This window comes from Plasmodium falciparum, assembly GCF_000002765.6.
Source record: "Plasmodium falciparum 3D7 genome assembly, chromosome: 8".
Classification (NCBI taxonomy): domain Eukaryota; phylum Apicomplexa; class Aconoidasida; order Haemosporida; family Plasmodiidae; genus Plasmodium; species Plasmodium falciparum.
The window spans coordinates 453,073-479,444 of NC_004329.3; the positions used below are offsets into that span (position 1 = coordinate 453,073).

Consider the following 26,372-nt stretch of genomic DNA (forward strand, 5'->3'; position numbering starts at 1 on the left):
AATAAATAGAATTTCTTTTTTTTTAAATAATCTCAATTTTTTTTAAAATATAAAATTCATATTCATCTTAGGAATAACGTAGATACATTAGAGAGAAACGTGCAACATAGAATAATATTTAGAACAAGAATAAAAATAATTAATTTAATGAAATATATTTTTTAATATATTTTTATATACTTTTATATTTAACTTTCATATTACATAATATGATTTACAACATTTTTTTCTTATATTTTAATTACAATTATAAAAACATATGTATTAAAATATTAATTATATATATATGTTATAGAAATCCTTCTAATTAATATGGTAATTAATTTCAAAACTATGGTTCTACACATTTTGTATTTTTATTACAATAAAAAAAGAAATTTTTTCTATATTTTAATGTTTCTTAAAATATATAAAAATAAATATTTCAAATTAAACAAATTGTGAAATTTTTTTTATTTTTTATTATATTAAATTAATTTTTATTTTAATTATTTTTTTTTTTTTTTTTTTTTTTTTTCTAATAAAAATGGAATCGTGGTAGAAATAAAATAATATACATATTTTTATAATGGAAAAAGAATTACCTTACATCATAATAAATATAATAACATTTATATTAAGCATATATTTTGTGACCAAAAAAAAAAATAAAATAATATAATATAATATAAATAAGTATAAATAAATAAATTCATGATAATTTCACAAATAATATATTTTTAAATTAAAAATGAGAATCCATTACATTAATATGTTCTTATTTTCCCTTATGTTCAATATATTAGTAATATTTCCACATGTATACACATAAATAATGATTATAATAATATATATTTTATAACATACATTATATATAACTTAACATATATATAAATATTCACTATATATATAATTCTTTATAGCTAAATGTCAATAAGAATCATTACAACACTACGCTCCATACACCAAACACCACAAAAATACCAACCACTAGATTATTATGCGAATGCGAATTGTATGCACCATCCAATTATAATAATGACCCCGAAATGAAACAGGTCATGGATAATTTTGACCGTCATACACAACAAAGGTTTCACGAGTACGAACAACGTATGATCAAAAACAGAAAAGAATGCAAAGAACAATGTGAGCAAAATATACAAAAACTTATTTTAAAAGAAAAAATCCAAAAAGAATTAAAAGAAAAGTTCTCGGCATTACAAATTGATATATCTACCCATGACATACCCACATGTGTTTGTGAAAAATCAGTAGCCGACAAAACAGAAAAATTTTGCCTTAAGTGTGGGTATGGATTAGGAGGAGCATTAACAGCATGGCAAATTTTTGGTTATACTGGTATATATGGATGGGCCAATTATGCTGCTCTTCTTGCCCATGAAGCAGGAGTTAAAGCAGGTATTAAGGTAGTAATTGATATGTTCTCAACATATCCTGGTCTAATTAGTTTACCTGGTGTTGATTTGACAAAAATGATTAATGGATCAAATTTTAATATACCAATGGAACTTGTTAATATTGTTAAAGGTTTAAGTAATGGATTGTGCAAAACTCCAAACAAACACTTATTTTGCGCTTTTACAAATATGGAAAAAGGACAATCATTGGTTTCATTCGCCAATAGTGCTTCCCAATCAGGAATTATGGAAGCGGCAAGTGTTCAAGGAGCTAAAGTTGCAATCATAAAAACCACAACTGCTGATTTTTCTTATAACATGATTGTCTCAGGTATTACAATATTCGTTATAGTTTTAGTTATGGTTATTATTTATTTCATTTTACGTTATCGTAGAAAAAAAAAAATGAAGAAAAAACTACAATATATAAAATTATTAAAAGAATAGTTATGTTTTGTTAGGTTTATGTTCATAAGTAATTTGAATATATGATTTATTTTGTGTTTATTATACTACCAATTATATAATGAATAAATATTTTTATGATTATTATGTTATATATATATATATACCATTTTGTCATTTATTTAATTATTGTTTTATTTATTTGTTTTGTTATTAACACAATTTTATTTTATTTTTTTATATAATAAAAACTATTATTTTTAATTTCGTTTCTAAAATATATCTCTTATATATATATGTATGTACAAACACATACATATATATAATTATAATATATGATTCTTAAGAATAACAGAATATATATTTATTAAACTCCTCGTAGCAAAATGTTAAACAATTCAATATATATTAAAATAGATATATTATGATGGTATATTTGTGTTCGTTTATTGATCAAATTGTAATAATATTTATATAATATAAATCAAAATAAATAAATATAATTTTAATAGTTCATATTAATCTTTATTTTTCTTATAATTTTTATAATATATTTATTAATATCTTCTATTTTAATATCATGTATGCCTTGCAATATAATATATATTAATTATTACTTTATTTTTGCTTTAACTAAAAACGAAAATGTCATATTTAATTATTATGACATGAATTATAGCACAAATGCAATATATATATAAGTGTATATAATTATTATTAGTTACGAATCAGCAGAACAAAATTTTGAAAATAATAATTTTGTCATATGGATAAATATATAATATAATAATGTGTGTATATAAAAATTCAAAAGGTATTATAGTAAAATGTATATATATATATAATAATACTCATATTATATAAAAATATAAATATCCCTAAAATTTTGCTATTTATATATTTTATACATAAAATGTTATAATGTCCTTGACTTATAAAAAATAATTATTGATAAGAAAAATAAAAATTTACTATATATACTGTGTTAAAATTATATATAATTAAATATATTATAACATTTCCATTTTAATCGTTCAAATTAAAACATATGAAAATTTATTTATTTAAAAAAAATGAGTTATTTACTTTGTAAAATATATATACATATTATAATATATAATATATATTTTATTTAAAATTATAAAAGAATTATATAAAAATTTTATAAAAAAATTGCGCCACCCCCCTCCGGGTAACTCAGCAACTCGATTTGCAACTTTTCTTATGAAATTGTCGGCAAGCGGAGTCGAACCAACGTTCTCACAAGGAAAAGTTACATACCTAACGACTGGGCTACTGAGGCAGCTTAATAATAGTACTGATATCAAAGTATTATTAAAATGATATGTACGCACATAATATACATATATATATATATATATATATATTTACCATTGTATGTACATATATAAAATATATCATAATTGAAATATAAATATTTTGAAAATAAAAGTACAAATTTTATATTTAAATTTAATGAAAAAAAATATATGTTATATATTTATATATATATATATATATATTCATGTTGATGTTTAAATTTATTTGGAGAATAAAATTGTATATATAAAAAATGTTATGTAAATATATTAATTTGAAATATATAATATTATATTCTTCGCTTTTATTTTTTTAATATATTCATATATATATATATTTTATTTTATATATATTTTCTTAAACACAAATTATGTTATATTATCATCTGGAAATTTATCATATTTATTACCAAAAAATTTTGTTAAATATTTTTTTTTTTAAATATTAATGGTATGAATATTTTATATAAATGAACTATAACATATATATATATTAAATTTATAGTTTTCTCTTTTATATTCATATATATGTATATATATATATATATATAATAATTTTTTTTTATGGTATTTTTAAAGTAATAATATATAGTTTGAAGAATAAAAATTACTATCAAATAAACCTTCATAATAAAAAAATAATGAACATATTATAGATTCAGACATATATATATATATATATATATTTTTCGCAGTGTAAAAATTAAAACTTATAAGAAGGATATATACTATGAAAAATGTGTAGTCATGAAATTATTTCCTATACCTAAAAAAAAATTACAAATAAACTAATATATTCAGACATATATCATATGATTAAATAATATGTTCTGTTTATTGTTCGAAACCTAAAAAATATTATGAAACAATTTTAATATTTGATCAAATTATATATGCGTATAAATATATATATATATATATATATATATTTTAATTATTATTTATAATATATATATATAATGTAATATATGGATTCAAAATTTGCTCATACTATTTTTATAAAAAGTATAGACAAACTAGACCAAATTCATTATTATATGATTTAGGAAGATTTCATGGTTTTTTTATTAATAATGCTTCCAAGGTTTGATACAAATTTTTTTCATTTTTTATGTACATTACGATAGAGAAATGTACATATATATATGTAAGTAATATATGGTATAAATGAATAATTTTATATTAATGTATATGAAGTATTTTGTGTCCTTTAGTTTTTTAATTAGTTAAATTGAATTATTGTAAATCATAAGAATAATTTTCAATGTATTTTTTATTAAATATATATATATATATTATATAAATTAAGAAATGGAAATTCAACGTCATAAAATAAATGCATAAAAGGAATAAATATAATTAGAAATTATTATATATATATAGCACAACATATTTTACCATCTCATATATTATAATATATCATATTTATGTTGGTGCATTATACATAAAGTTTATGTAGATTGGACGAAAAATATCGATATATATAATTATTTGTATATTTATGTATGTTAGATTGGTTTAGTATGTAGTTGTATTTCTCTATTTATATGTATATTTTGAGTGTAACCACGGGTATATAGTTATAAAGATTGTTCACTCTGTGTTGGCATGTGAATGGATGCATAAAAAATTAATGTGTTTATTTATATATATATCTATGTTGATATAGGTATGGTTTACAGGTTTAGGGTTATGTTTTTTTTTTGTTTTTCATTGTGGATATATATAAAAAATGGATAACTAAAAATATACATTTTACAACAATAATGATTATAAAAAATATATATATGAAGACAATAAAACTACACTAATAGGTAGTTAGATTTATTATATCATGGTATTCTTTATTATTTTATTTTATTTTATTTTATTTTATTTTATTTTTTTGTTCTTACTTTTTGTTAACATGATATAACAAATATATGACAATATGTGTATTTTGAAAATAAATAAATTTATTCTACATACATAAACGTATATATTCTAATTATATATGTATTTTGTATTATTTAAGGTTATATTTTTTGTATACATACATTATTATATATTTTAATATATGCTTTAGAGACAATAATATTTATATACTGGCATATATATATTTTTATATTATAACAAATATTTTGATTAATATAAATGTAGAATACTTCAACATTTTATTAATAACTTATATTTGAATATATATAAAAAAATGTATCTTTTTAGTTCTTTTTTATTATAAATACAATAAAATTTTAGCATTCATAAAATCCATGAAATACATAAAGAATACAAGAAAAAAAATTATGAAATCATTTTTATTAATATAATAATAATTTTTTTCCCGTTATATATATATATATATATATATATATATATATATTTATTTATTTATTTATTTTATTTTATAATTTTTTTTTTTTTTTTTTTTTCGATCTTATACATGTTATTATATAATAAATTATATTAAATAAAAGAAAAAAAAAAAAAAAATATATATATATCTATATGAATATATAAATATGATAGATAATATAGAGAGAAACGGAAGAACATATTTGTCTCTCTTTTTTTTTTTTTTACCTCTAATATATATATATATATATAATAAATTAAAATAAAGTGAAAAAAATATACATATATTACAGTTTATAATTAAATATATAAACACGTTGCATATTTTTATATGTTTGTATTTTCGTAATTTTTTTTTTTTTTTTTTTTTTTTTCTCATTTATAATTTTACAAAATAAATAAAACATAAAAAAAATAATATATATATATATATATAATTAAATAGATAAATAAAGGAATGCATAAAATATAATATTTTTCATTATATTTTTTTTTTTTTTTGTTAGAACATTTAAATTTATTATAAAACTAAATATATAATTTTTTTTTTCTTTTTTAAAAATATATATATAAAACTAATAATAATTACATACATATACATATTAAATATTATTTATTAATATATATATAAATATATATATATATACATCCAAATATTACAATACTCCCATAACATAACATAACATACATATAACCACGTATCTACCAAACCACTTGCCACTATATATGCCACGATATATACCACGTATGCATGACATAATGTAGTCACGAACGATAAACAAAAATGTCGACGCTAGGAGGTGGTACTGACAAGAGTGCCAAACATGTATTGGATGAATTTGGGCAACAAGTGTACGAGCAAGTGAAAAATGGTGAGGCTAAAACATATTTTGATGAATTGCATGGAGATTTGTCAGAAGCAACATATCCAGGGGATGAAAATCCTAATAAAACAACGCCACCAAATCCATGCTTACTTCAATATGATTATAATAGTAATGTTACCATTGGTGGGGGTAGGGAGTATCCTTGTAAAGATAGACCAGAAGTTCGATTTTCTGATGAATATGGAGGTCAATGTACTGATAGTAAAATAAAGGGTAACGAAGATAATAAAGGTGGAGCATGTGCACCATTTAGAAGGTTATTTCTATGTGATCAACATTTATCACACATGAAAGCTGAAAAAATCAATAATAAACATAATTTATTGTTAGAAGTGTGTCTTGCAGCAAAATATGAAGGTGAGTCATTAAAAGGTTATCATGATAAATATAATGCAACTTATTCTGATTCTCGTTCTCAATTATGTACTGTATTAGCACGAAGTTTTGCAGATATAGGAGATATTATCAGAGGAAAAGATCTTTTCATTGGTTATGATAAAAAAGATAGAGTACAAAAAAAAAAATTACAAGATAGTTTGAAAAACATTTTCGGGAATATATATAATGAGTTGACCACGAGCGGGAAGAATGTGGACAAAGCAAAAGCTCGCTACAATGATCCTAAAGGAGATTTTTTTCAATTACGAGAAGATTGGTGGGCACTTAATAGAGAAAAAGTATGGAGTGCTATCACATGCAACGCTCAAGGTAATAAATATTTTCGACCAACATGTTCTGGTGGAGAAAGTATCGCTCATAATAAATGCACATGTATTAATGGAGATCCTCCTACGTATTTCGATTATGTCCCTCAATATTTACGTTGGTTCGAGGAATGGGCCGAAGATTTTTGTCGTAAACGAAAACATAAATTACAAAATGCTAAAGAACAATGTCGCGGAAAAAATGGTGAAGATAAATATTGTGATCTTAATGGATATGATTGTAAGAGAACTATAAGTGCAGAAAAGAAACTTTTCCCCGATTCTGATTGTAATAAATGTTCCTATTCATGTATTCCTTTTAGAACATGGATAGATAACCAAAAACTAGAATTTCTAAAACAGAAAAACAAGTATGATAAAGAAAAAGAGAAAAACAATGATACAACAAAAACAACTCGATATGGTCCTATTAATAACTTATATGCAAAAGATTTTTATGATAAATTGAAACAACAATATATAACTGTCGATTCGTTTTTAGAATTATTGAATAAAGAAAAAGAATGTAAAAATCACCCTGAAGTAGGAGATGGAAAAAAAACTTTTGTTGATTTTAGTAATAAAAATGTTGACGAAACATTTTCTCGTACAGAAATTTGCGAACCTTGTCCATGGTGCGGGATCGAAAAACAGGAAGATGGAAAATGGAAAAGGTTAAACGAAAATGCTCCAGAATGCCCCCAGGAAATAGAAAAGACATATCCTGAATCAAATACAACGGATATACCAGTACTTACCCCAGAAAAAGGAAAGACAAGTATACTACAAAAATATAGAATCTTTTGTCAAAATGCTGAAAACAATAAACAAATTAAAGAATGGCAATGTCATTATGAAAAAAATGATAAAAGTGATGATAGTGATGAAACTCATAATAGTGATAATTGCATACTAGGAAAATGGGAAAATTTTGAAAAGGGACAAGAATTTAAGTCCTATTATTCATTTTTTTATGGTTCGATTATTGATATGTTAAAAGATTCTGTAGATTGGAGAGACAAACTTAATAATTGTATAAATAATGAAACAAAAGCATGTAAAAATGGATGTAACAAAAATTGTGATTGTTATAAACGATGGGTTGAAAAAAAACAACAAGAATGGTCGAACATAAAAAAACATTTTGGAAAACAAGGAGATTTGCTAGAAGAAATTAAAGGAGAAGATCCTGGCAAAATTCTTGAATTTTATTTGAAAAGTATTTTTTTACAAGATATGAAAGAAGCTCAGGGAGATCCAAAAGCAATAAAAAGATTTACAGATCTTTTGCAAAAGAAAAATAATCCAGGAACAGATGATACAACGAAAACAATAATTGATAAATTTCTCCAAGAGGAATTAACAGACGCCAACAGATGCAAAGAAACACATAAAGACGACTGCTCCCAACAAGAAGTAACACGCCTACGTTCCGCCGACCCATCACCCGACACTGTTGACTCCGCCTCAGAAGACGAAGACGAAGAGGACAAGGACCACCAGGAGGAAACGGAGGACACCGCACAAGACACGGGACAGGGGGAAGAGGAAACGGCCACAGAAAAGGTGGCACCAACAGTAGTAGACGTCTGCGCCACAGTGGCAGAAGCACTTACCAAAGGCGACTTGAATGCCGCCTGCACTCTCAAATACGGCACACCCAACAGATATTGGGGGTGGAAATGTATAGGTGACAAAACAGCCACTGGTGAAGCTCGTGCTGGTCGTGTCGCACGTAGTCCTCCCGAAACCGCCCCATCTAGTGCTAAAAGTGGTGAACCCACTGGTAGTATTTGTATCCCACCCAGGAGACGACGATTATACATACAAAAACTACACGAGTGGGCGAGTCGTGGTGGTGACGAGGCCACGAAGTCACAATCACAGGCGGGTGGTAGTGAGGCACAACCACAAGGTGGCGAGAAGTCACCAAGTGGTAAAGTGTCGTCACAAAGTGACAAACTACGTACTGCGTTTATTCAATCTGCGGCAATAGAAACTTTTTTCTTGTGGCATAAGTATAAAGCGGAAAATACGAAGACACAAAGTGTTGGGTCACCACTACTACTACTACCACAACTACCCCGTTCAGGCAGTGATGACAAGGACCCCGAAACCTCCTTAAAAAGTGGTACAATCCCCATCGATTTCTTGAGATTAATGTTTTATACAATCGCGGACTACAAAGACATATTTGAGGGGAAGAATATGGAGGTGGTGAACTTGTTAAAGGATGGTAGTCCTAGTGATAAAGAAATGCAGGAAAGAGAAAGTAAAATAAAAGATGCTATAGATAAAGTTTTCCCAAATAGTGATAACAAAAAACATAGTGGTGTCCCCTCACAAACTGGCAACACAACCCCTCAAACCTTGTGGTCAAAATACGCCGAACCCATTTGGAATGGAATGATATGTGCTTTAACCTATAGAGATAGTGAGGAAAAAGGCGGTACACCAACACAAAACAACACTGTGAAAACTGAACTTTACGACAAAAACACCAAAGAAAACGGTAAATACAACTACCACACCGTCACACTTGAAGATGATAGTGATGAAACCCGCCCCAAAATCGGCACCTCCCCTAGTGGTGAAAAAACCTACCTGTCCAAATTTGTGTTACGCCCCCCCTACTTCCGATACCTTGAAGAATGGGGTGAAACATTTTGTAGGGAACGGACGAGGAGGTTGGAGAAGATACAGGGGGATTGCACACAAGGTGATGATGAATACAAATGTAGTGGTTATGGGGAAAATTGTAAAGATATTCGTGAACAGGATTATAGTATTATTTCAAATTTCAACTGCCCAGATTGTGGAAAGTCTTGTAGATCTTATAAAAAATGGATAAATATAAAAAAAGACGAATTTACTAAACATTCAAATGTGTATAATGAACAAAAAGAGAAAGCTAAAAATAATAAGGATCCTGAAAGTAAATCTGGTAACATATCGGATCATGAATTTGTTGGAAAGCTTGATAAAGATTATGCGTCTATTGATTCATTTTTGGAAAAGTTAGGATCATGTTCTAAAAATAATAAGGATAATGGAGACGGTACAATAAATTTTAAGGAACCAGACGTAACATTTAAACCTGCAGATAATTGTAAACCATGTTCTGAATTTAAAGTAAATTGTCGAAATGGTAATTGCAAGGGTGCTAATGGTAATACGTGCAACGGAGAAACGGTTACTGCAGAAGAAATTACAAAAATGAGCGATTCTACTGTAATAGATATACGTGTGAGTGATAACAGTGAAAATGTATTTGAAGATATTTTAGACGAATGTCAAAATGCAGGTATCTTTGAAGGTATTAGAAAAGAACAATGGACATGTGGTTATGTATGTGGTGTAGATATATGTGAACAGACAAACGTTAATGTAAATCAAAATGATAAAGAATATATACAAATTAGAGCATTGCTTAAACGTTGGGTAGATCATTTTTTAGAAGATTATATTAAAATTAAACATAAAATTTCACATTGTATAGATAATGGTAAAGGAAACATATGTAAAAATAAATGTAATGATAAATGTAATTGTGCATCTAAATGGATAGATGAAAAAAGGACAGAATGGAAAACAATACGAGATCGTTACTTCGAACAATATAAGGGTGCTCAATCAGACGTTTATGATGTGAAAGGTTTTTTGGAGGACTTGCAATCTCAAATTCCTGTTACAATTAACAAAGCTATAGAACCTTGTAAAGATTTAGGTGAGTTCGAGAGGTCAACTCATTGTAATGGAGCTGCGAGCTCAGAAAATGGAAAACCTCAAAAAAAAGATATCATAGAATGTTTGCTTGATAAGCTTGAAAAGAAAACAAAAAAGTGTAAAGATGACCACCCCCAACCTAGTGCCGAAAACCAAGCACAAACGTGTGAAAATTCCGCCCACGTTGAAGATGACGATGAACCCCTTGAAGAGGAAGGAGACCAGAATCCAGTGGGAAAACAACAACCATCATTTTGTCCGCCAGTGGAAGATAAAAAAAAAGAGGAAGAAGGAGAAACTTGTACACCGGCATCACCAGCACCAGCACCAGCACCTAGTGAGGATCCCCCAGTTCCTGCTCCAGCTGGTGACCAAAAAGAAGCCTCAACTCCAAAAGTGGCACCAAGACCAAAACCCCCCCGAGTGAAACCCCAACAACCCGGCGACGACCCGTGGGAACCCCTGAAAAATGCCATGTTATCTTCGACGATCATGTGGAGTATTGGCATCGGTTTTGCTACATTCACTTATTTTTATCTAAAGGTAAATGGAAGTATATATATGTATATATGTGGATGTTGTGTATTTGTTTGGATATATATATATATATATGTTGATGTATATGTATATGTGCGTATGTTTCGATATATATATGTCGATGCATATATGTTTCTGTATATGTATCTGTGCGTATGTTCGCATATATATATGTTTGTATGTATATGTGTTTCTGTATATGTATGTATGTGTGAGTATTTGAATGTATATATATATGTGGATATGTGTATGTATGTTTGAGCGTTCGGATATATATATATGTATATGTGTTTCTGAATATCTATGTGTGGCTATGTTTGGATATATATGTGTGTATATGTATGTGTTTTATATGTATTTTATATATATGTATTTATATTAAAAAAGAAATATAAAAAAAAATTTATTAAAATAAAAAAAAAAAAAAGAAAAAGATTTTAAAAATAATAAAAATTAAAATAAAAATATAAATTTTGATGAAATAAAAAATGAAAAATATTATCAAAAAGAAATTAAAAAAAATTCTATATATAAAAAAAATGATTATAAAAAAAATTTGTTAGAAATAAAATAAAAACAAATTTATTAAATAAAAACAAAAAAAAAAAAAAAAAAAATGTTAAAAAAAAATATATATCATAAAATAAAAAAAAAAGGGAAAAAATGTTAAAAAAAAAAAATAAAATTAAAAAAAAATAAAATAAAATTAAAAAAATTAAAATTAAAAAAAATAAAAAAATTTTAATTAAATAAAAAAAAAAAATAAAAAATTTAATTAAATAAAAAAAATAAAATTAAATTAAATACATGCCCATATAAACATACATATATATATTATATATATATACCCATAACTACATACATATATACATTAACAAACCCATATATATACCTAAATACATATATACATACACATATGTTCTTTTTTTTAGAAAAAAACCAAATCATCTGTTGCAAATTTATTCCAAATACTGCAAATACCCAAAGGTGATTATGATATACCTACATTGAAATCAAGCAATAGATATATTCCTTATGCTAGTGATCGATATAAAGGCAAAACATATATTTACATGGAAGGAGATAGTAGTGGTGATGAAAAATATGCATTTATGTCTGATACTACTGATGTTACTTCCTCAGAAAGTGAGTATGAAGAACTGGATATTAATGATATATATGTACCAGGTAGTCCTAAATATAAAACGTTGATAGAAGTGGTACTTGAACCATCAAAAAGAGATATACCAAGTGGTGATATACCACATACAAATAAATTTACAGATAATGAATGGAATCAATTGAAAAAAGATTTTATATCTAATATGTTACAAAATACCCAAAATACGGAACCAAATGTTTTACATGATAATGTGGATAATAATACCCATCCTACCATGTCACGTCATAATGTGGACCAAAAACCTTTTATTATGTCCATACATGATAGAAATTTATATATTGGAGAAGAATATAGTTATGATATGAGTACTAACAGTGGTGAAAATAATTTATACAGTGGTATTGATCCAACAAGTGCTAACCATGATTCTTATAGTGGTATAGATTTAATCAATGACGCACTAAATGGTGATTATGACATTTACGATGAAATATTGAAACGAAAAGAAAATGAATTATTTGGGACAAATCATACGAAAAAAAATACATCAACCAATAGTGTTGCAAAAAATACAAATAGTGATCCTATACTCAATCAAATAAATTTGTTCCATAAATGGTTAGATAGACATAGAAATATGTGCGAACAGTGGGATAAAAATAAAAAGGAGGAATTTTTAGATAAATTAAAAAAAGAATGGAACAAAGAAAATAACAATAATAGTGGTGACATTAACAATAGGTATGAGAATGTGTTGAATACTGATGTTTCTATTCAAATAGATATGCATAATCCTAAACCAAAGAACGAATTTACGAATATGGATACAAACCCTGATAATTTCATTAAGGATACTATATTGAATGATCTGGAAAAACATCGTGAACCCTACTTCTATGATATTTATGATGATGATATCACTTATTTTGATACAGATGATGTTAAACCACCTATGGATGATATACACATTAAAGAACAAACTGAAATGAATGCTCTTCATAATAATAAGATGAATGAATTGTTAGAAAAGGAATATCCTATATCAGATATATGGAATATATAATACAAATATAGATGTATATATGTATGTATATATTTTTTGTATGTTTGCTGTTTTTTTTTTTTTTTTTTTTTTGGATTTTATATAATTTATTTAAATGATATATATATATATATATTATTTGTTAATTTGTTGATGTGTATTTTTTATTTGTATATAATTTTTTGTGTGATAAATTTTAATAAATTTTTTTGTACAATATGTGATTATTTTATATGAATATAATATTTGTGGATATTTCATAATATGCATTAGGTTTTTTTCTTTTTTTATATAATATGTAAATAATTATGTATATATTTTTCCTATATATGTATTTGAAAATGTGAATTGGGATATATATATATATATATATATTTTGGTTTTTCTATTTGATATTTGTACTATAATATATATATTGGTAAATTATGATTATATTTGTATACATATATATTTTTAGGGGGAAAAAAAAAAAGAACAATTTTTTTTGTATATTTATTAAATTTTTTTTTTTTTTTTTTTTTTTTGCGAATCATTTTATCATATTTTATATTTTCTGTTTTTGGTAATATATTTTTTTGTTCATTTTCTAATTATATTATATTTTATATTTTAACTACATATATTTATTTACACTATATTTCTAAAGGTTCACTACTTATTTAAAGCATATATAAATATAATGCTATATACTATGAATATGTTATGCTATTTTTATCATTAACTTTATTAAAATTCATATTTTATGTTACACATATTTATATGATATAATAATAACAATTTTGTTATTTGAATTTAACAGAATAGAAATATTAATATAATTAATTCAAAATATAAGAATGTAAATTTTTACATTATTTAATTATATTTATCTACCATATGAGATTATTTTAATTATATTGTTTGTACCATCACAATTAGAAATATATATATATATGTATTTCCATATATTTAATTTAATTTTTTTCATATTATATTTTATGACCATTAATATTCAAAACAATGGTTATGTCGTAGTTATAAATAAAATATATAGCCAATATCTTTCAGGTATCAGATTAAAAAAAAAAAAAAACAAAAAAAAAAAAATTAATTAAATTGATTGAGATATATATATATATATATATATATATATATATATAAGGTATAATGGATAATTAAGAAAAATTAAAAATAAACTATTACAATAAAAAACACAAAAAAAAAAAATAAAAAAATAATAATAATAAATGACATATGATATATTAAATATTAGACATGTAATATATATATATATATATATAATGAGGAACTTTTTTTAAAAAATGAGCATTCCACTATATAAAATATAGGTATGTATTATTTTGATGTCACAGTGATATAGGGTAAATATATATATATATGTTATTCCAGTTTAGGGTTAAAAAAAATAAGCATACAAATAAGATGAAAAGGCAATTTTATTAATGTAATAAAAGTTTTCATATGTATGCACATAATCAAAATTTAATTTGTTATACAAATTAATAGCTGCTTTGTTATAGTCTATAACATGTAAATATATGTACAACGGAAGAATATAATTTTCTTCATTATTATTTATAAATGGTTTGACAGTATTAACTTTTTGTAAATTAAAAGATGTTTTATCTTTTAGATTATAAGCACAAAAGTTATTAACAAAAAAGTTTAATATTTTGTTATTTATACGAAGAGGGAACAAAGCATTTTTGGGTTGGATCAGATTAGCCATTAGAAATGATGAATTATCTTTATTAGTAATATTATTATTACTATTATTATTATTATTATTATTATTATTATTATTATTAGTAGTAGTAGTAGTAGTAGTAGTATTACTTTTTTTATTATTATTATCAATTTCCATATTATTTATATTTTTTATATGTTTTACTTTTCTTCTGAGTTCACTGTGTTTATTACGAATATTATGATATAGATGAAGAAAATAATCATTTGATATAATTTGCATATAACATTCTTTTATAACACTATTACAAATACTATAATTATTTTTTCCTTTTGGATTTTTTGGAATATATCTTAGCAAAATATTACTGTTCATACTACAAGATTTACGTTTAATATCAAAATCATTATTATCATTATTATAATCATTATTTTCTGTACTATTTGTATTTTTAAATTTCCCCCATACATTCAGTGAGCTGTTGGTGTATTTTAATGTGTAAAATTTTTTTTTTTTTTTCTTTTTTTTTTTTGTTGCATTAATATCTTCGTTTACATTATTATTATTATTATATGTAATGTGTTCATCATCAACACAAGATATTTTATTATTATATATATTGTCATTAATTTTTATTGGATTTATTTTTTCACATTCATCATATATAATTAAAGAGTTCGCTTCTTTATCTTTTTTTTCTTCATTATTTTCCATGTCTTTTGAAGAGTAATCACTTATAACCCCTTCATCAAATATTTCATTATATTCATCCTTAAGACTACTAGAGAAACTATAGAATGTATAATTATCAATATAGCAATAAAATTTGTCATTATATAAAAACATTTTATATAGAATAAAATAAAAAAAATAAATAGTGTATTCAATAAGGTAAGATGCTAAACTAAGTCCTCGGAAATATTCATTTACTCCAACGGTTAAAATATATATACTACTAATTTTTTTTTTTACATATTTCTTCGACATTGCTTTTATATTTTTATTCATATAAATTTCTTCATATAAAATTTTTTCAAAACGAGCATCTTTTTTTACACATTTGTTTTTTTTTAATATTGATAAATCTTTTAATATATTATTACAAAATAAATTATCCTGTTTTCTCCATTTAATATCTCCAGAATAATTAAAATTATCTTTTATATTATTTAAATGTGTGTATGATTCTTCTATACATTGGTTGAAATTATTTTCTTCATACGTCAATTCATCTTGTTCTCTATGGTTTTTATATAGCACATCTTTTGCATCATTATTACTATTACTATTATAATTATAATTATAATAATTCTTACAATTATTATCATTACTGCTATTATTATTATTATTGTTGTTGTTATTATCATTACTATCATTGTTACTGTTGTTGTCGTCACTATATTCATGATCATAATTAAACTTATCATCCTTAAAATTTTCTTCATATATGTGATCGTCATTTTTCGAGTTAAAACATCTTTCTATAGGCATATAATTTTCTAGAAAATTCTTCGACGTATCATACATATACCTTAAATAGCTCTTTCCCTTTTTATTATTATTTGACTTTTTTTTAAAAAAATCACAAATATTATTATAATCCTTTTCATTATTAATATCATCATAATTAATTAAAGAGGATAAGCATCCAATCAAATAATCTCTTTTAATTTTTCTTTCATTTGGATTGTATAAATTTAACATTTCTTTACTTAAATGTATTTTGTATTTCATATTATTTTTAATATGTTCTTCTAAGCTATTCCTTTCATTATATAGTTGACACTTTTCTTTAAGTTCTTTGTATATATTGTAAATATTTTCATTATCATAATTTATATTACTAAAAGAATTGTACATAAGGTCATTATTATTATTATTGTTGTTGCTGTTATTATTGTTATTGTTTCTTTGTATATTACATGGTAATGTACCTACATTTCTGTAAACATTATTGGGATTAATCATATTATAAGTTGTGTTTTTCAAATTATTATTATTATTATTACTATTATTAGATTTATTAAAGCTTGTATGCTCCTCTTTTTTGTCATTAAAATTAAAAATATCATAATGTTTATAATGACTAATATTATTCGTAGGAGAAGAATTATTATTACAATCATAAAAATTTTTATTAGGATTAACCTGTATATCTTCTTTTTTAAAAGCTTCCTCTTCATTTAGACTATCAAATCCATTTTGTGTTTCCTTATCATTCATATTATTACTACATTCATTTGATGATAAAATAAAATCTGACATTTCTTTAGCATCTACTTCATTTGTCAACCTCTTTTGATTTTTTAAATTATCATAATCGATATTTTCTTTATAGTATTTATCCCCTGTTTCAAAATTACAATATGTTTTAAATGATTCATAAGTACAATTTGAAGTACTTTTTTGACTGTTATTTGTAGAATTTGAATGTGACTTCATATTATTAATATGAGTATCATGACAATATGAATTACTATCATCATTGATATTACTACTATCATAATTATAGTAATTACCACATGTATCATATTTATCAAATGTATCAAATTTATCAGATGTATCAATTTTATCATACGTATCAAATTTATCAGACGTGTCAAATTTATCAAATTTATCATTTGTATTATTTTGTTCATATTTAACATTACAATCATCCATAAATCTTATATAGTCTAGTAAAATATCCTTTTCTCCCAATTTTTCTATACATTTTCTCTTCAACAATTTATTTATATAATCACTATTAATATAATCGATAAAGGAAAATGGTAAAAATACACCCACTGAAAATATTTGATCTTCTTTCCACTTTTTATTTATTTTTTTCTTTTCTATTCCACTTTTATCTATTGAATTATTAAATTTATTTAAAATATCATTTTGTGTTTCTTCTAAATACTCATCATTATCATAATAATTGTCTATATCATTCATTTCATCATCATTTATGTTCCAACAATTTGTTGACAATTCATCATATGAATTTACATTATTATGATTATTACATTCATAATTATTTACAAAATTAATGTCTTTAAAATTATTACTGTTTGTATTATGACTCCCTTCTTTTAATGACGACGCAATTTCACTGTAATTATTACAACCATGATTATTACCACAATTATTGTCATCATTATTATCATTATTATTATTATTATTGTTGTTGTTTTTATTATTATTACTATTGTATTTTCTTCTGTTTGTATTTTTTTTGAAGGAACTAGTTATTTTCTCCATAGTTTTTATAATATCATCATCAATTATTGTATTATCATCAAAATTACATATACTGAAGTAAAAATCCGAATGATATTTTACAGGGAATAATTCTTTATGTAAATCATGAACATCTTCGATATCTTCTTCTTTTAAAAAACGAAAATAAATCAAATTTAATATATTCAATTTTTTTAATATCTTGTATAATAATATTTCCTTTTCCTCACACAAATCCAGAAATAATCTTGAGCTTAATATTTGTTCATGTACATCATTACATAAGGCTGAAGATGTTGAAAGAAATTTGTTTTTGTTATTTTTTTTAAATAACCCTAATACATTGTTTACAACTTTATCATATTTTGATTCAAGAAAGCTAGTCTTCTTATTCGTATTTTTATTTTTCTTATAATAATAATAATTATTATTATTCATATTTTCATTATACTACTTCGAAGATACCCTTTTTTTTTTTTTTTTTTTTTTTATTATTATTATTATTATAATTACTATTATATTATGTTTATACTTTATTATATTTTATTAATATGTAAGTATCAACATTGTAATTACAAAGAGGATATAAATAAAATACGTCAATTCATTTATGTATATAAATGAAATTCATAATTTTTTAAACATATATTATACTATTTTATATAATATATATACACTTATTTTTTTAAGATTACACCTTTTAAATGCAATAATATCAATGATTGTTTAAAATATGTTCTTATATATATATATATATATTATATATATATTTATTATAATTTTAAAATTTTTAATTATAAAAATTGTTACACATTTCATATACAAATTGTACATACAATTTTATGTTTTTATAAACATTTTATATCTTTTGATATATATAATTTTTTTTCTTCTTTTTAAGATATATACACAAAATTATAAATAATTAATAAATATAAATCTTTCAAAATGAAACATTTAAAAAGAAATTATCTTTTGTAAGTTGTATATAAATAAACAACATATTCTGCTCAAACATGTAATACAAAAAAAAAAAAAAAAAAAAAAAAAAAGAATGATTGTGAGTTTATTATATTTATTTATTTTATAAAATGTTGTAAATAAAACTGGGAACGTTATCAATCATCCATTTATTATTAAACAAAAAATAAAAATAAATAAATTTATATGTAAAATAAAACAAGCCTCATTTGAGGATGTTATAAGAATATTTTTTTTTTAATTTATGAAAATAAATAAATATATATAAATATATATATAATATATATAATATATATTTATATTTATATATTAAAAACAGAAATTTTAATAAATATAATAAAATATATCATAAAATTTATATAATTATATATAACAATATGATAAATAAATAAAAATATATTATATATATAATATATATATATATATATATATATATATATATATATATTTTTTTAACTGTTCTTAAATTAAGTTTATTATTTATTTTATTTTTTTTTCTTTGAAAATAATACATAAAATTAATTCTATTTATAATATAATAAAATAAATTGAAAAAAAAAAAAAAAAAAAAACAATATTCATTTCCCCATATATATACATAAATAAAATATTCCTTTTTTTTTTTTTTTTTTTTCTTTTTTTTTTATGTTGTTATAATGTATAATGTATGTATGTATATATATATATATATTGTTATAAATATATTATATTATTATTTTTTTTTTTATTAACATATGTAGTGGAAATGCAGTATGGCCTACAAAGTATATATCTTATTAAAATATATATATATATATATATATATATATGTAGAATATATAAAATTTTATATGTTAAAGAATTAGTTTTTTCTTTTTTTTTATTTAAACATAAATAATAAAATAAATAATTATATATATATATATATATTTGATTTTTAAGTTAAAAATAAACCCAATGAAATAAATAAAAGAATTAATTTATGTACTAATTTCAAGAAATAATAATGTAATAAAAAATTTATTTCTTTTTTGAGCACATTTTATAAAAATTATTTATAATTAAATAATATATATTTTACATATGTATACAAAATTCTTACATTAACAATTTAAATAATATTATATATATATATATATATTTACCTATGTTTTACTTAACATTTAAATATTAAAAACACATTAACATGAACTAATAAAAAGAAAAAATTGTTACGTATTTTAAATTTTTTAATAAAGCAAATATATATATATATATATATATATATATATATATATATAATATGTACATTTATTTATGGGAACAGCTTTTAATAACATTTTATGTATGCAAAATGTAATATTTTATATTTGTTTAACTATCTCTACATATTAATCAGTCTTATGTGATGTATGTTTAATCGTCATGTCTATATATATATATATATATATATATATATATATATTACCTATGTATGTTTTTTATTTTCCTACTCTTTTTTATTTTTCATTTTAATTATCCAAAGCATTTTGAATAACATAAGAATATTAAATGTAATAATAATGTTATATTTGACAAGGCAAATATGAAAAATGTGTAATGATATAATTGAAATAAAATATAGAATACATATGTATAATAGTTATTATCCAATCCTTTTATTTTGTTTTATTATTTTTTTTTTTTTAATATTCCCCTTAAACTATATTGTTACCAAAAAAAAAAAAAAGAAAAAAAAAAATTAAGCTTATGCAAATTACATTATATTCTATTTTTTAACTTTGTAAATTTGTGTAAAACTATTAAAATTTTTATTCTATAATGCACATTAAAAATGGATAAATACAAAAAGATAATCTTTCTCATATTAAACATAAATATTTACATAAGTATTTTTTTTTATAGTTATGTTTGAAAAAGTTTTTCTAAAACAAAAAAAAATATATATATCAAATGGAGAAAAAAAAAAAAAAAGAAATATCAAAAAAAATTAATGAAAAAAACATTTTGATGTTTAAAAATAAAACATTTACAATATGTTATACAACATTGCAGTTATTCCTATTCATTATTATTTTTTTGTTTTTTAAATTAAAACGTATATACGTTTATCATTTATACTTTTTTTCACATTCTTAAAAAAAAAATATTCAATTTGTTCTATATTATTAAACCATTCAACTGTATACATATATATAGTATAATATTTTATTTCTTTAGGAAATATTATACGATTTTCTTTTTTTCTTTTTTCTTTTTTTCTTTTTTTCTTTTTTCTTTTTTTCTTTTTTTCTTTTTTCTTTTTTTCTTTTTTTCCTTTTTTCTTTCTTTCTTTCTTCCTTCCTCATTTCCATTTAAAAGATATTGTTTAATTTCTATCTTATTTCATTGTATTATTTTTCTTGGGCAGTCCTTTTCATATATGCATTGGCATCTGTTACGCTTTTATTTATATGGTAATCTGAATTATTAAATTTTATAATTCCATACATATTTATAGCACATGGGAAGAAAAAGAAAGAAAATGCTGTATATGGTTTGTATAAACTCCTAAGGTCCTTAAAAAAACTAAACAAGGTGTGACATAAAACTGACATATTTTACCCCTCCAAAATGTTAAATATATATATATATATGTATATGTATCTTATTTATTTATTTATTTATTATTATTTTATTTTTTTTTTTCGTGTTAACAAATATCTTATTTAAATATTTTCTAGATGAATAAAATATGTAACAACAATTTTGTTATTATATCCATTTGTAATATTTTAACATATAAAAATTTTTTGTGAAAAGTTAATGTGTATTATTTTTATCACTTATATATATTATATATAAATAAAATATAAAATAAAAACATTATGGCAGTTACACAATATAAAAAAATAAAATAATATAATAATATATATATATATATATATATATATATATATAAATATTTTTATTTATACGTGAATGACAGTGCATTTCAAAAGTATAAAAAAAAAAAAAAAAAAAAAAAAAATATATATATATATATATATATATATATATATTTATTTATATAATATATTTTTTGTAAAAATTCATTTTTTTCATTTAATTACCCTTTTAGGGCCATATATTTTACTCACTCATGTGCATTTGTTTTATTTAAAAAAAATGACTAATTTATTATGAATCCATTTTTGAAATGCGTGTTACAAATAAATTTTCCCTCATAAGTTTGGAATGTTTACAGGTGAATTTATTAATTCCTTTTTATAAGAAAAAAACGAAAAGAATAGATAATCATTTTTTTCTATTTAAAAGGTTTAATTCATTTGATAAAATACATTCACTGGACAAAAACTGTAATAATTTATCATTTGAATATAAAAATAATATTAACCATATTGATGATAAAAATGAATTGAATCATAATTTTATAGGAAAAAAAACAAACTTTTTAAATAAGCAAACAAGTGAAAACAAGAAGAAAGTATTACAAAATAAAAATGATGATAAATACAAAGATTTCCATTCTGCAAATGAAAATGACGATGATAAGTTTAGTAATAATTTTTTTTTTTGTGATGACACACATGAATTTAAAAACAATCAAATTAATGAAATTTCGACTGATAACACATATGAATATACAAATGATGAATATAATGAAGATATAGATGACGATTTAGATACCTTATTATTAACAAACAACTTAAACTCAAGTTTAATAGGAGAACTTTGGCATGCATCAGCAAATAGTATTTATAAAAATAATAAAAAGTTAGATATTCACGATGAAAAAAAAAATAAAAACCAAATAAATCATATTGATGAAACATCTACAAATATTATTAAACAAATAGATAATTGTGTACACACAAATATAAATGTACCACAAACACATGATAAACAAAAGTGTAAGGAAAATTTTTCAAATTCATTTGTTAATGAAATATATGAAAAAGAAGAAAAAGAAACGCAAAAAATGAAAGAATATTTAGAACAACATGAAGAACATTTTTCAACGTTTAGAAATTCAATTTTATGTAAATTAAGAATAGCTGAAGAATTATCTCGAAATACTAATCACTCAAGTAAAGAAAATATAAATAAATACAATAAAAACAAAGAAGAATATTATAAAAACTTAATAGATTCTATAAATAATACAAATAACCCAATAATTAATGTAAATAATAATCATTATCATAATAAAAAAAAAAAAAAAAATTATAATTATTATCCAGTCAATAATAATATTAATTATGATCATGTGGAAACCATCAAAATTTTAGATATTGATAATATTCCATGTAATATATTAAATAATTTATTTGCATATAATATTGTAAAAAATTGTAGTGCAGAATTGTGTTTAAAAATAATAAGTAGATTAGGTATGTATAGAGATAAATATTCTCAAATATCTTATGAAAATATGATTAATTATTTAGGTCAAGTATTAAATTGTTCAAAAAATGCAGAAATTATTGCACTTTTTTCTAGATGTTATGAAACTATAAGTATTCCCTTCTTAGTTAATTATGTTAGGAAATATGGTACATTCTCTAGAGCTTTTATAGTTAATATGTATGATAAATATTTTAAAAAGAGATTATTTGATTTTGTAAGATATGAAAATAATATGGGAATTCGAAAAATACCAAATATATTAACTCATCCGTATCATTTATCATCATATACGAAATTATTAGGGGAATGCTCCGCTAAAAAAGATATGTATGTACAGCTAAAAATACGAGGTCATATTCCAGATACTTTTCAAATAACAGAAGAAAATAAAAGTGAAGAGGAAATTGATTATTTAATGAATGCTAAAAAGGATTCTAATAAAAAAATTGATAATGTCAATAATATAGATCTAATAGAAAATTCAACACAAAAAAACAAGAAAAGATCTAGTAAAATTATCGAAAGACCGAAAATGTATGACATCATTTTATCATCAGAATATACAGGTCTACCCATTGAACATTTTATAGATAAACAAAAAAAGATAGAAGATGACAAACATAGTAAGGATGTAATGAAAACATTACCAGATAAGGAGATAATAATTGGATATGATATATTACAAAATGATTTTATATTAAATGATGAATTAGATAAGGAAAATAAACAAAAAATTATAATAAATAAGAAACAGAATGGTGATATATTAAATGTTAATAATAATAATAATAATAATAAAGAGTCTATACAAAGTACATATAACATGAACAAGTTAAATATTCAAGAGAACCAAGAAAATGAACAGAATATTCATTTTAATAATAATGAAAATACCAATTTTATTCTTGATGATGATTGTGATATATATGTATATAAACGATTTAACAAATTAAACAACTCATCATTTAAAATGCAAACTACTTTGGTAAAAACAGAAACAAATGAAGAAAAAAACCAAAATAATGAAATAGATCTCTATATTAATAAAGGACAATATTTTGAAGAAATAGATATGGAACAAAATAATAAATCTTTATGGAAATTACCTTGGAATAGTATAAAAAAAGATTCCTTTTATTTTAAAGGTAGATTTTTTAAAATTATACCTAATGAAGGATGGTCCGAAATTAAGGAACTATCCAAAAATTATATTAAGCCAAAAAGAAGAAGAACAAAACATTGTATTAAAAGACAAAGAATTTTACAAAAAAAAATTAAAGTTAATTTGTTTAAAAAAAAAATTTTAGAAAATTATGATAAAATGAAAAAAACAAAAAAATGAAATGAAATAAAATAAATAAAATATATATAATTAAATGATCATTTGTATATACATATATATATATACAAATTGTATGTTAATAAATTATTTTGTTACACAATTTTAATAAATACATTTAATGTATATATGTAACAATTTTTTTGGTAATTTATTTGCAATCTGATAATTAAAATTTTTTTTTTTTTTTCAAAAGGTAAGGTTATAGCCTTCATTTCATTTTTTTTATTTTAAAGTGTATGGATAGTAATTAAAACCTAACAATAATGTTTCATTAAATTAAATATATATTAATTTAATATAACTTTTAAATATATTCATATATACATATATACATATATATATATATATGTTATTGTCATGACAAAATTCTTTTGTTTTTCCAAATTTTACATTTTACGTTTTTCTCTTATTGTATCTTCACTTGGAAATAAAGCTGTGGCAGGAGATGTACAAGATGTTAATGATAACATTCTTTCTACATATGAATCTCCATAGTCATCTCTAAATGTCCTGAAACTCAAAGGTTCTAATGGTGTTTTTCTTAAATGACTTTCCCAACCTTTTATTAAATTCCCTCCATTAACATTACAATTCTTATGATATTCTAATTCAAGTCTTAAAATTTTTTCTTCTAATGCTTTTATAGAACTTTCCAGCTTTTTTTTACATTTCATTATATCACGTTTAACCTTATGTTTCATTTTTATCTAATCTAATATTATATTATACATATAATATATATATATATATATATATATATATATATAGTAATAATAATAATAATAAAGAAAGAAATTAAAAAATAAAATTAGAAAAAAAAAAAAAAAAAATTTTATTTTTTTTTTAAATAAATATATTATATTATAATATATAAATATATTTTATACATATAGTTTTTTTTTTTTTTTTTATTTGTGAATAAATTTTAAAAATAAATATTTTTTATATAATATTGAAAAAATATATAAAGCATCTATTTATTATTTTATATATATTATAATAATTTATGTATAAATATATATATATAGTATTTTTTTTTTTTTTTTTTTTTTTTTTTTTTTTTTTGGCTTACTGTCTTCACTATATATTTATATGCGCTTTAACTTTTTAATTAATTTCGATATAAACATAGGATTTATAAAATGAATTCTTTATTTTGTAATAAATTAATAATACATTATAATAAAATATAAATTATGAAGGTAAATATATTTGTTTTACAAAGATATTCCCTATTTTTAATTTTATATAAATAATATTTAAGGTAATATTTTAATTTAATTTGTTTAAACAAAAAGAATTTTTGAAGATACTATTAA

The 26,372-nt window shown here is 21.7% G+C and overlaps 6 protein-coding genes and 1 non-coding gene across 7 annotated transcripts; 3 read left to right on the forward strand and 4 right to left on the reverse strand.

The window, feature by feature from the left end:
- Nucleotides 1-730: 730 nt before the first annotated feature.
- On the forward strand, nucleotides 731-1,847 carry PF3D7_0808900 (rifin; the record flags this gene model as incomplete). The annotated part of the gene is made up of 2 exons (XM_001349399.1): nucleotides 731-784; nucleotides 903-1,847. 2 exons carry the CDS (start codon nucleotides 731-733, stop codon nucleotides 1,845-1,847), a joined length of 999 nt encoding a protein of 332 aa, XP_001349435.1.
- Nucleotides 1,848-2,978: 1,131 nt separating this feature from the next.
- Nucleotides 2,979-3,113, reverse strand: PF3D7_0809000. The gene has a single exon (XR_002966630.1). It is a non-coding gene; the product is annotated as a Plasmodium RNA of unknown function RUF6 (non-coding RNA).
- Nucleotides 3,114-6,239: 3,126 nt separating this feature from the next.
- On the forward strand, nucleotides 6,240-13,495 carry PF3D7_0809100 (erythrocyte membrane protein 1, PfEMP1; the record flags this gene model as incomplete). Its single annotated transcript, XM_001349398.1, has 2 exons — nucleotides 6,240-11,315; nucleotides 12,242-13,495. The coding sequence occupies 2 exons, from the start codon at nucleotides 6,240-6,242 to the stop codon at nucleotides 13,493-13,495; spliced, it is 6,330 nt and encodes a 2,109-aa protein (XP_001349434.1).
- Nucleotides 13,496-14,870: 1,375 nt separating this feature from the next.
- PF3D7_0809200 (asparagine-rich antigen Pfa55-14) lies at nucleotides 14,871-18,821 on the reverse strand (the record flags this gene model as incomplete). The annotated part of the gene is made up of 1 exon (XM_001349397.2): nucleotides 14,871-18,821. The coding sequence occupies one exon, from the start codon at nucleotides 18,819-18,821 to the stop codon at nucleotides 14,871-14,873; it is 3,951 nt and encodes a 1,316-aa protein (XP_001349433.2).
- A 2,894-nt stretch (nucleotides 18,822-21,715) lies between these two features.
- On the reverse strand, nucleotides 21,716-21,919 carry PF3D7_0809250 (conserved Plasmodium protein, unknown function; the record flags this gene model as incomplete). Its single annotated transcript, XM_034153486.1, has 1 exon — nucleotides 21,716-21,919. The coding sequence occupies one exon, from the start codon at nucleotides 21,917-21,919 to the stop codon at nucleotides 21,716-21,718; it is 204 nt and encodes a 67-aa protein (XP_034009377.1).
- A 581-nt stretch (nucleotides 21,920-22,500) lies between these two features.
- PF3D7_0809400 (conserved protein, unknown function) lies at nucleotides 22,501-25,053 on the forward strand (the record flags this gene model as incomplete). The annotated part of the gene is made up of 1 exon (XM_001349396.1): nucleotides 22,501-25,053. One exon carries the CDS (start codon nucleotides 22,501-22,503, stop codon nucleotides 25,051-25,053), a length of 2,553 nt encoding a protein of 850 aa, XP_001349432.1.
- A 386-nt stretch (nucleotides 25,054-25,439) lies between these two features.
- PF3D7_0809500 (histone acetyltransferase subunit NuA4, putative) lies at nucleotides 25,440-25,754 on the reverse strand (the record flags this gene model as incomplete). Its single annotated transcript, XM_002808785.1, has 1 exon — nucleotides 25,440-25,754. The coding sequence occupies one exon, from the start codon at nucleotides 25,752-25,754 to the stop codon at nucleotides 25,440-25,442; it is 315 nt and encodes a 104-aa protein (XP_002808831.1).
- Between the last annotated feature and the right edge of the window lie 618 nt (nucleotides 25,755-26,372).